The sequence below is a fragment of the Salvelinus fontinalis genome, chromosome 36 (assembly GCF_029448725.1).
Source record: "Salvelinus fontinalis isolate EN_2023a chromosome 36, ASM2944872v1, whole genome shotgun sequence".
In the NCBI taxonomy this organism is placed as follows: Eukaryota; Metazoa; Chordata; class Actinopteri; order Salmoniformes; family Salmonidae; genus Salvelinus; species Salvelinus fontinalis.
This window is the reverse complement of record NC_074700.1, coordinates 6,529,793-6,541,906: the sequence shown is the minus strand read 5'-3', so window position 1 is coordinate 6,541,906 and position 12,114 is coordinate 6,529,793. Positions and strand designations below refer to the sequence as shown.

At 43.8% G+C, this 12,114-nt stretch overlaps 1 protein-coding gene across 1 annotated transcript in view; it reads right to left on the bottom strand.

Annotated features, from left to right (window-relative positions):
- Nucleotides 1-12,114, bottom strand: part of LOC129835103 (RAS guanyl-releasing protein 2-like) — an 86,286-nt gene that overhangs the window by 14,209 nt on the left and 59,963 nt on the right. The window contains exons 9-14 of the mRNA XM_055900492.1: nucleotides 11,753-12,034; nucleotides 4,047-4,127; nucleotides 3,654-3,773; nucleotides 3,335-3,450; nucleotides 2,870-3,011; nucleotides 372-408 (exon numbers count right to left, since the gene is read on the bottom strand). Coding sequence (XP_055756467.1) covers nucleotides 372-408; nucleotides 2,870-3,011; nucleotides 3,335-3,450; nucleotides 3,654-3,773; nucleotides 4,047-4,127; nucleotides 11,753-12,034 — 778 coding nt within the window. The remainder of the gene's footprint in view (nucleotides 1-371; nucleotides 409-2,869; nucleotides 3,012-3,334; nucleotides 3,451-3,653; nucleotides 3,774-4,046; nucleotides 4,128-11,752; nucleotides 12,035-12,114) is intronic.

Genomic DNA, 12,114 nt, shown 5'->3' with positions numbered 1-12,114 from the left:
AATCCAAGGGTTCACATACTTTTTCCACCCTGCACTGAGAATGTTTACACAGTGTGTTCAATAAAGACATGAAAACGTATAATTGTTTGTGTGTTATTAGTTTAAGCAGACTGTGTTTGTCTATTGTTGTGACCTAGATGAAGATCAGATCAAATTGTATGACCAATTTTTGCAAAAATCCAGATATTTCCAAAGGGTTCACATACTTTTTCTTGCCACTGTAATGTAGTCTGACGTATTTACCATGGCTTCCACGCTGTTGACATGAAGCTCAAAAGCCCCCTTTGGTTCGAGGGACAAATCTATAATTTTTTTTACATTTCATAGCAATTTGAACTATTCAAGTTAGCTAAATGTATTGATTCTCTTACCTTTACACTTGTATCCCTGTTTGTAGAAGCCCCATATCTAGGGGGAAAGAGAGAGAGAAAAGTGATTTGTAACTTCTCTTCATGAAATTCTTGGAACACGGAGACAAAGGAGACAAAGGCCGGACGTCTAGTGACAGAATAGGGCAGAGTGACAGGGATCAGAGAAAGACGAGGATGACACATGCGGAGAAGGAGCAGGTGGACGTGGGGAGAGGGAGCAAGGTGGACGTGGGGAGAGGGAGCAAGGTGGACGTGGGGAGAGGGAGCAAGGTGGACGTGGGGAGAGGGAGCAAGGTGGACGTGGGGAGAGGGAGCAAGGTGGACGTGGGGAGAGGGAGCAAGGTGGAAAGAGGGAAGTAGAAATAGAACGAGGGACAGGAAGTGGCAGATCGAAAGAGAGTGAGCATTGGAGGTAGAAAGAGCAAGAACGTGAGAGGAGGAACGAGAGGGGGAGGTACAGGAACAGAGGGAGGTGTGGAGGAGAGACAGAGGGAAGGAGGAGGTGGTGGGGGGGAGTGAGATCAAGCAGAAGCTAGGAGCCCACCGCGGGGGTACAATGACATGAAAGACCTGTCCAGGAGATCACAGCCACATCAGAGATCTGAGGACCGAGAAAATAACCTGACCCTACACACACACACAGACAAACACACGGACAGAGAGCCTTCAATGCCCCCAATACACTTACCAGCCATAAGTTCAAAGAGAATTCATTTTCTTTCAAAAAACTACACCAATAGAGGACGACAAAAACTCACCAGTCGCCAAGAACAGAAGACCGAGAGAGACCGAGAGCGAGAGAGAGAGAGAGACCAAGAGTCCCCATGGCAAAGTCTCATATCAACAAACATGGCCTAATAGAGAGTTAGACACCAATCTTACAAACTGGCCCCGTGTATAACCTATAGCCCCCAGAGCAGAACAAACACTCGCTGCCCTCCCTGGCTGCGTACCAAATGGAACCCAATTCCTATGTAGTGCTCTACTTTTGACCAGGGCCCGGGAGAGCGAGCACAGAGACACATTCACAAGAGCTTTAAGCTCTAGCTCCATTAAGCAGGTGATAAGACTATAGCGGGGGAGCTGTCAGAAGAGAGATATTAAAACAATGTGGGGTTACGAAGTTATGCCTGAGTCACCCAGGGCAAGTGAACTCCATAAATGGTGCTGGGCAGCTTGTTTTCTTTGCTCACCGCGTTGTCTCTAAAACATTGGAAGTCAAAGTATTATGTTTGACCCGAAGCCAACAGGAAAGCAGGCAGAGAGGAAGTAGCTGGTGGCTGAGTCGCTTTGCACATTTCTACCCCCCCCCCCCCCCCCCCCCCATAGTATTTTTCTCTGAATGGCATGGACATTTCACTTAGCTCCCCTGTGAAGTGAATCCGCAGTGTGTGTGCACACCAAATGAGAGAACGTGTGTATGAGTCCCGGTGTATGTTTTTCAATGTGTTGCACCTCATCTCTCTCGGTCGTTGTACCCGCTAGGGGTTTTGGTGCAATTTCAGGAGCTGTCGCCCAGTTCAGTATCAAAGCCACTCTCGCCCTCATTACAGTCCCCTGACTCACTGGCGTTGTGTGAGACAACAGAGATCCTCTGACGCCCTCTGACACCTCTCTCTCCTCTCACCACCACATGAAAAACAGCAATGGAGGGGGGGGGGGGGATACAGGGCTTGTCAAGGAGCCCAATTATCTGCCTGCTGTATTACCTCCAGTATCTCACTATCCCAGAACTGTATCTCCAAATAATTGCCATGGTTAAGAGCAGACCCAATGATGATGCCGAATAATAACGCAGACACTTAGTATCTGTTCTCAGGTGCTACCATCTGTCACCTCTCCGAAAGGCCAGGACTGAAATGGGAAGAAGGATCATTCTCCTAATAATGCTCCTTTGTCTTGGAGCCAGCTGACAAAAAAGAAAAAATTGGAACTGGAGGAGAGGGTATCGCTTGCTGAGTTTCAAGCTCTGATGGAAGGCAATTTTATTTACCATTGTAATTGGTCTTTAATGTATTGTATTTTATTTACCATTGTAATTGGTCTTTAATGTATTGTATTTTGCTCGGGTTGTATGTGCACGGTGACTACTTCCTGCTGACCTCTTGCCAGGTTTCTAACCTCAAGGGTCTTTTCCTTGTCAAATAAAATGTGCCAATGTTGTAATTAGATATTTGTCTAGAACTCCCACAATATTGCTGCATAGTCATAGTGGCCAGACGTGACCATAGCCATCCACGCCATTCTGTCTTTCACCATTTACCAATCCATGCATTTAAAAATGACTTTTAAAGACAGCAAGGAAAAGACTTAATAGTCTATAGGAGTGAGTATTCAAAGCTCAAAGAGCCAGAGCCATTTTGACTAAGGGACTATTTCAGCATAAAAATAATCAATTTGTCAATCAATTCATCAATCCAGTTAACTCAGGCAGGGATCTGTATTGTACATAGGAGTGAGGATGGATTTATAGACGGCCAAACTGACAGTAAACTCACAAAGCCAGTGCAGTGTTCACAGAAGGTGGGCTTGACGTAGGTGGCCTCTGTGAAGGTGTGGATGAAGCCCATCTTACAGTTGAGCAGAGAGCTGGCCTTCATGAAATAGTCAATCATCTCCTCTCTGCTGATCTTCCCATCTCTGGTGAGTGAGAGAATGAGAAAGAGAGAGTGAGAGACAGACACACAGACAAAGAGACAGACACAGAGAGAGAAAGACACAAAAAGGGAGACACACAGAGAGACACAAAGAGAGAGAAAGAGACCGAGACACAGTGACCGAGAGACAAAGACACAGAGAGAGACACAGCGAGACACAGAGAGAGAGAAAGAGAAAATTAACATAATGTCTCCTTCCCTAATCTGTGTGACGCTATTACGCATAGTATGGTTACAATATCAGTTATACGTGACTGTTGCTACGTAGCCTATGGTAACAGTTGCCAAGATGATTTTATCTCTCACTGGTTCTTGTCCAGTTCTCCAAACTTGCTGAGGTAGGGGAAGTTGTCCCTGATGATCTCAAACTCCTCCCTGGAGATGTGACCATCCCCGTCCGTGTCAAAGTTCTTGAAGACAGACTGTAACCGTGGAAACACACATCACTACAACATATCTGACATTCAAAACAGAGAGTACTATGGTTGTCATTCCTGTGACTTGTTGTGATTAATAAGAGGGTAGTGGAGAGGATAACTACTATGTTCCAAGCCAATAACGTTCCTTCAACAACTTGTAATTAGTTGGTTCAACTAAACTGAGAGACTTAGCTAGCATAACGTACGTCCACCATCTTCTCTATGTGTTTGTTGATGACCGCAGGGTCGGCTTTGGGCTTCACCGACGCTGCCCATTCGTCAATCATAGAGGGCTTGGGGGAGGAGGCGGGGGCGGGGCCAGAGTCCTGCCAGACCAATGAGAAGACAAGAACATAACTTCTCCAGAGGCTTCCTAGAATCAATAAAAGGGTACGTTGAACATGAGAGCAAGGGTGTTTAAATGTCATGAGAAAATTAACACATTGGTTTCCTATAAGCTATTAGAATACATTGACTTCCTGTATAAATTGTAAAAACACATTAACTATCTACAAGATATAATACATTTTTTTAAATGGCTTCTTATTGGCTATAAGGACACATTTGTTTCCTATTGGGCCCTGGCCCATAGCGCTCACTGCTGGTTTAGCACTGCGTGGCTCTCTCTGTAGAGACAGCTGGTAGATCTCCTCCTCGGTGTGGTACTGGTCCAGAGACACCTGCAACATGGTAACTGTATTAATATAGCATGTGGATACCATGACAACAGAGGAGATTTTAAAAAAGGAGGTCTTGTTGTTTTAAGAGGCATACTATTACTTTGTATTAGCCAAACTTTAAAACTACCCGTTAACCTCAGAGCTACTTCATTTTCAGTTGAAATGCGTAGAACGAGGTTGAATAACCAACAGTATACTAATCCCATAGGATGTTATTTGTTTTCGCTGACAAAAAAAAAATCTGACATATTTCTCCGCCAAACTAATATAGCGATTCTCTCATATCAAGGACAATGGAATCACCTTCCTTGTACAGGTCATCAATTAATATTAAACTTGGTGAAAAATATTGGACTGGCAGACTTGAAGGCTACTCTAAGGTGAACCGTATTGCCATGGTTTCAAGCACATTAGCTTAACTCAATCTCCTAACGCCGATCCAAACGAACCTGAAGTGGAATAAACTGTATAAAAGTCAGTGAATGAGATGATTGATGATTGTGTCCTTCAACTCGTGACTGTCAAGTTATTTCCTGTTTCTCAGAGAGAGAGAGAGAGAGAGAAAGAAGAGGGGAAGAGGTCGAGAGAGAGAGCAACAGAGAGCGAGAGAGAGATTAGGTGCAAACCAGAAAAATAAAATTGTTTTTCGCTCCGCAAACCAGAACGAGAGAAGTACACCATTGGGTCATAGCTGAAACAGACACATGACCAGCTCTTAGTTCAAGCCGTATCCTGCCGGAACAGGATCCTGTACCTCTCCGTTTTGGACTATTTTATTCCGGAACCTATTTGACCAGATCCGGTACCTCTCGTGGCATGAAAAATCATTTTCAAATGTTAAAATTCTAATAAAAGCGATGATTATAATAATAATAATAATAATAATAATAATAATAATAATAATAATAATAATATGAATGTTCGGGTTGGACCGGGCTTATGGTTTGAGCAACATTACAACCTGTTTGAGACTAACACATGGCTGTGTGAGAAGCTCACCTCTATCTCTCGCAGAACTAGAATGAGATTCACTTTCTACATTATTCTCTCCCTCTCTCTGCTCTGATAGACAGGAGCCTGCAAATCTCATCTCTCCAGCGCGGCACTTCATAATGTATTTCCTTATAGAATCATAGACGCAGAAAGGGTTCTGGAGGAGCTGCAGTACCCCTGATAAATCGAAAAACTAAATTTGCCAAAGTTATAGAATAACTGCTGCCTGTCAGAAATAAATTAAATAATTCAGAATAGCCTACTACACCATGAGAATGCCTATAATTTAGCCACCGAAGATCAAAAAAACATTTTTGTAAATAGCTGTGAATTGGGTGTAGCCCAATAACAAGGTATAGCCTACAGCCAGGAACACGAAACAAATCTGTCAATGAACAGAATGCAGACAAAGCAGGCCTTTCTCAATATTTCAAATACAAATAGCAAGGAAAACACAGGCTGGAAAGCAAACGGCTCCTGCTGAAAAGAGAAGACTAGTCTGTCTGCTACCAAAATATTTGATCAACTTCCAAATTTCCCTATCATTATGAGTCACGCGCAGTGCTTAATTTGTAAATCGGAGTTGCCGAGAAAAAAAAGTGAGCGGGAGAGGAGCTCCGAGGTACCAGAACACATTTTACAAAGTAATGATGAAGTAATTGTTTTACAAAGTAAAACAGAGGAGAAATATAGGCTTTTGGCACAAACACATCAGCCATCACCTGTGAGTAAGCTGAGCATCATTGGGTGAGTCAGTGAAACTGGAAAGCAGTTGAAGGACTAATTTCCTCCTCACAATGTGTGTTTCCACACTAATATATATATATATATATATATATATATATATTTTAAATCAAACTTTTTACCCCTTTTTCTGCCCTAATTTTGTGGTATCCAATTGGTAGTTTCAGTCTTGTCTCATCGCTGCAACTCCAGTACGGACTCAGGAGAGGAGAAGGTCGAGAGCCATACGTCTTCAGAAACACAACCCAACCAGCCGCACTGCTTCTTGACACAACGCCTGCTTAACCCGGAAGCCAGCCGCACCAATGTGTCAGAGGAGGCACCATACACCTGGCGACCTTGTCAGCGTGCATTGCACCCGGACCACCACAGGAGTTGTTAGAGCGCGATGGGACAAGGACATCGCTGCTGGTCAAACCCTCCCCTGACCCGGACAACGCTGGGCCAATTGTGTGCCGCCCCATGGGTCTCCTGGCCGCGGCCGGCTGCGACAGAGCCTGGACTCGAACCAGGATCTCTAGTGGCACAGCTAGCAACTGCGATGCAGTGCCTTAGACCACTGAGCCACTCGGGAGGCCGTCAGTGCCAAACAAACCTGTCATTCCGGTAATTTGTACGGTGTTAAAAAAGTGTCATGTAAAATGATGCAGAATTACATGAAATATGTTTATAAAAAGGCCACATTTGTCCAGCACCCTAGGCTACTACAAAAGTTCCCCATGTGTGCAACTCCTGTAAGCGCCTCTACTCTGTTGTTCTATGCCACTACGCAAATGCGATGAAATACATGCAATGCTTTATTGTAAAAAGGGGATTTTCCCCCCCTCATTCGTGCTGGTACCACGGAGCTCCCCACAACCCTCTCCCGCTCACTTTTCGTTCCGGCACCTCCCGATTTACAAATTAAGCACTGCGCATCACTCATAATTATAGGGCATTCAATGGAAAGGAAATGATATGGCAATATCACATTCTAACAGTGTATGCCTTTGAAGAAGCTTCATCATTTCAATGTAGAGGGGAACAGTCCTGGCTATCAATAAGACTAGCAGAAATCTGATTGCTTTTGGAGGTAGTCAGTCATTCTTGATTCCCCCTGGAACCTATTAGAATTTGCATTAGGTCATTTGGAATATTAAGTCATCACGCTCCCTCTCCATCCTTCATCCTACTAGATTCTTTCAATGACAACAAAAAAAATCCTTCACACTTTCAACGTATTCCTTAAATTTGAGTGACAATCCCCCTCTCCACAAGGGTGCATGCTCAGCCCCCTCCTGTACTCCCTGTTCACCCATGTCTGCGTGGCCAAGCACGGCTCCAACTCAATCATCAAGTTTGCAGACGACACAACAGTAGTAGACTTGATTACCAATGATGACGAGACAGCCTACAAGGAGGAGGTGAGGGCTCTGGGAGTGTGGTGCCTGGAAAATAACCTCTCACTCAACGTCAACAAAACAAAAGGAGATGATCATGGACTTCAAAAAACAACAGAGGGAGCACAACTCTATCAACATCAACGGGACCACAGCGGAGGAGGTGGAAAGCTTCAAGTTCCTTGGCGAACACATCACTGACAAACTGAAATGGACCACCCACACAGACAGTGTGGTGAAGAAGGTGCAACATAGCCTCTTCAACCTCAGGAGGCTAAAGAAATCTGGCCTGTCAGGCCAAAAAGATCAAAGACATCAACCACCCGAGCCACTGCATGTTCACCCCGCTATCATCCAGAAGGCGAGGTCAGTACAGGTGCATCAAAGCTGGGACCGAGAGACTGAAAAACAGCTTCTATCTCAAGGCCATTAGACTGTTAAAACAGCCATCACTAGCACATTAGAGGTTGCTTCCCTATAGGCATAGACTAGGAATCACTGGCCACTTTAAGGAATGGAACACTAGTAATTTTAATAATGTTTACATATCTGGCATTACTCATCTCATATGTATATACTGTATTCTACACTATTCTACATTATCTTATCCACTTAATGTTTTCATATTTTGCATTATTCATCTCATATGTATATTTATTTATTTTTATTTAACCTTTATTTAACTAAACAAGTCAGTTACGAACAAATTCTTATTTACAATGACGACCTATGAACAGTGGGTTAACTGACTTGTTTAGGGGCAGAACGACAGATTTTTACCTTGCCAGCTCGGGAATTCGATCTAGCAACCTTTCGGTTACTAGTCCAACGCTCTAACCACTAGGCTACCTGCCGCCCCATATATTGTTTTTCTATACCATTCTACTGTATCTTAGTCCGTTCCACTTGGACATCGCTCGTCCATATGTATGTGGTCTTAATTCATTCCTACCTAGATGTGTGTGCATTGGGTATATGTTGTGCAATTTGTTGGATATTACTGCACTGTCAGAACTAGAAGCACAAGCATTTTTCTATACCTGCAATAACATCTGCTAATCACGTGTATGTGACCAATAACATTTGTTTTTGATTTGATTTTATCCACACGCCATCATTGATTCCATTAAATTTGCTGTAGATTGCTGTATTTCTCTCTCCCTCTTCCTCCCTCCCCCCGGATACATTAATTCACAAGGTTGACTGGCGGGGTCAGTGGCTATGGAATATAGTCAATAAAGAAATCCATCGCTTGATAATCAGGGACCTCGTCAATGGTGTCCCTTCCTCAAACAGTGTCATGTGACAGTGGCATTACTGTAAGAGGGAAGCCTTTGTTTTCTAACAGTTTCTTGGAAGCTAACTCCTGCATGCATAACCATATTCTATTACTGTCAATGATACATACCATTGGGTGCCTCTAGTTCACCATGGAAACACATAATTGCCAGAGATTTGATGGCAGGTTATATCATGTGTACAAGGAGTTTCTAAATGACATGACCCCGATAAGTAACAGTTACATCCAGATTAAATCTACAACAGATGCATTCGTAATAAAAGGGAAAGGGAATACATGTCACTTCCCCATATGTGGGGAATATATCTGAAACTCATTTAATGCGTTTTCAATATGAATCCAAATATTGGTCTAGCCTGGTCCATGATCTGTTTGTGCCGTCTTGCCAACTCCTATGGTCATTATCACGGCATTAGGAAGACAGCCTAAATAGATCTGAGACCAGGTTACACACAGTATGTGACACTAACCAAGTTTGTTGAGCAGGTCTGTTTTAATGCATCGGTACATAGAGCCATATATTCCACCATCCCCATATGTTGGGAATATATACCGAACCAAAATATAAATGCAGCATGTAAAGTGTTGGTCCCATGTTTCATGAGTTGAAATAAACGATCCAGGAAATTGTCCATATGCACAAAAAGCATATTTCTCTCAAAGTTGTTTACATCCCTGTTAGTGAGCATTTCTCCTTTGCCAAGATAATCAAGCCACTTGACAGGTGTGGCATATTAATTAGTTGATTAAACAGCATGATCATTACACAGGTACACGTTGTGTTGGGGACAATAAAAGGCCACTCTAAAATTTGCAGTTTTGCCACACAACACAATGCCACATATGTCTCAAATTGTGAGGGAGCGTGCAATTGGCATGCTGACTTCAGGAATGTCCACCAAAGTTCTTGAATGTTCATTTCTCTACCATAAGCCACCTCCAACATCATTTTAGCAAATTTGGCAGTATGTCCAACCGGCCTCACAACCGCAGACCCTGTGTAACCACGTCAGTCCAGGACCTCCACATCCAGCTTCACCTGCAGGATCGTCTGAGACCAGCCACCCAGACAGCTGATGAAACTGTGGGTTTGCACAACCGAATAATTTTTGCACAAACTGTCAGAAACAGTCTCAGGGAAGCTCATCTGCGTGCTCATCGTCCTCACCAGGGTCTTGATCTGACTGCAGTTCGGCATCGTAACTGATTTCAGAGGGAATATGCTCACCTTCGAGGGCCACTGGCACCCGGGAGAAGGGTGCTCTTCACAGATGAATCCCAGTTTCAACTGTACCGGGCAGATGGCAGACAGCATATATGGCTTTGTGTGGGCGAGCGGTTTGCTAATGTCAACGTTGTGAACAGAGTGCCCCATGGTGGCGGTGCGGTTATTATGGGCAGGCATGAGCTATGGACAACAAACACAATTGCATTTTATCGATGGCAATTTGAATGCACAGAGATACCGTGAAAAGATCCTGAGGGCCATTATGCCTTTCATCCGCCGCCTTCACCTCATGTACACAATTCATGGAAGCTGAAAATGTCCCAGTTCTTCCACGGCCTGCATACTCAGACATGTCACCCATTGAGCATGTTTGGGATGCTCTGGATCAACGTGTACAACAGCGTGTTCCAGTTCCAGCCAATATCCAGCAACTTCGCACAGCCATTGAAGACTAGTGGGACAACATTCCACAATCAACAGCTTGATCAACTCTATGCGAAGGAGATTTTTTATCGCTGCATGAGGCAAATGGTGGTCACACCAGACACTGAATGGTTTTCTGATCCACGCCCCTACCTTGTTTTAAAGGCATCTGTGACCAACAGATGCATATCTGTATTCCCAGGGGTCTTAATTCATGAATTTCAATAGACTGATTTCCTTATATGAAATGTAACTCTGTAAAATCTTTGAAATTGTTGCATTTATATTTTTGTTCACTGTATTTTCAATATATTTAATATATAGTATGTCATATTAATCATGTAAGCAAAAAAGTGTTAAATCAAAATATATTTTTTCATCAAAATAGCCCCCTTTGCCTTGATGACAGCTTTGCACACTCTTGGCATTCTCAACCAACTTCATGAGGTAGTCACCTGGAATGCATTTCAATTAACAGGTGTGCCTTGTTAAAAGTACATTTGTGGAATTTCTTCCCTTCTTTACGCATTTAGACATGAAGGTCAGTCTATCAGGAACATCAAGAGCTTTGAATGTTTCTTCAAGTGCAGTCGCAAAAACCATCAAGCACTATGATGAAACTGGCTTTCATGAGGACCGCCACAGGAAAGAGAGACCCAAAGTTACCTCTGCTGCTGAGGATAAGTTCATTAGTTACCAGCCTCAGAAATTGCAGCCCAAATAAATGCTTCACAGAGTTCAAGTAACAGACATATCAACTGTTCAGAGGAGACTGTGAATCAGGCCTTCATGGTCAAATTGCTGCAAAGAAACCACTACTAAAGGACACAAATAATAAGAAGAGACATGCTTGGGCCAAGAAACATGACAATGGACATTAGACCGGTGGAAATCTGTCCTTTGGTCTGATGACTCCAAATTTGAGATTTTTGGTTACAACCAACCATGTCTTTGTGAGACGCAGAGTAGGTGAACGGATGATCTCCACATGTGAAGTTCCCACCGTGAAGCATGGAGGAGGAGGTGTGATGGTGTGGGGGTGCTTTGCTGGTGACACTGTCAGTGATTTATTTAGAATTTAAGACACACTTAACCAGCATAGCTACCACAGAATTATGTAGCGATACACCATCCCATCTGGTTTGCGCTTAGTGGGACTATCATTTGTTTTTCAACAGGACAATGAACCAACACACCTTCAGACTGTGTAAGGGCTATTTGACCAAGGAGAGAGATGGAGTGCTGCATCAGATGACCTGGCCTCTACAATCACCTGACCTCACTCCAATTGAGATGTTTGGGATGAGTTAGACCGCAGAGTGAAGGAAAAGCAGCCAACAAGTGCTCAGCATATGTGGGAACTCCTTCAAGACTATTGAAAAAGCATTCCAGGTGAAGCTGGTTGAGAGAATGCCAAGAGTGTGCAAAGCTGTCATCAAGGCAAAGGGGGGCTACTTTGAAGAATCTAATATATAAAAAATAAATTGAAAAAAAAAAAAAAACTCTTGAAGGAGTAGATGTGTCCAAACTTTTGGCTGGTATTGTATGTTTTACTAACTGTGAGTAGATTGAGCAGGTCTGTGTTGGAATCAATGGTGGGTGGTGTGGTCTGGATCAGCGCCAGCTCCTGGAGGATGGCATACAGCTGTTGACACTTAGCCAGGTTGACCCTGCTCTTGCCCGGGTCAGCCCAGTCAGACAGTGCCACATGCACGGCAATCAGGTCCTTGAGGTGCACACCCAGGATGGGGAAGCGGAAGCCTGTGCACTCGGAGAAGCGGCGGCGGTACTGGGTGTAGTTACCACAAGACGTCACTAACTCGATCAGGCTGTTGAACACCTGGAGGGGACCGGGGGGGGGGATGATTGAAGGAGGAGAGGAAGGATTGGTTAAGAGGGGGAAGGAAACGTGTGTGGATT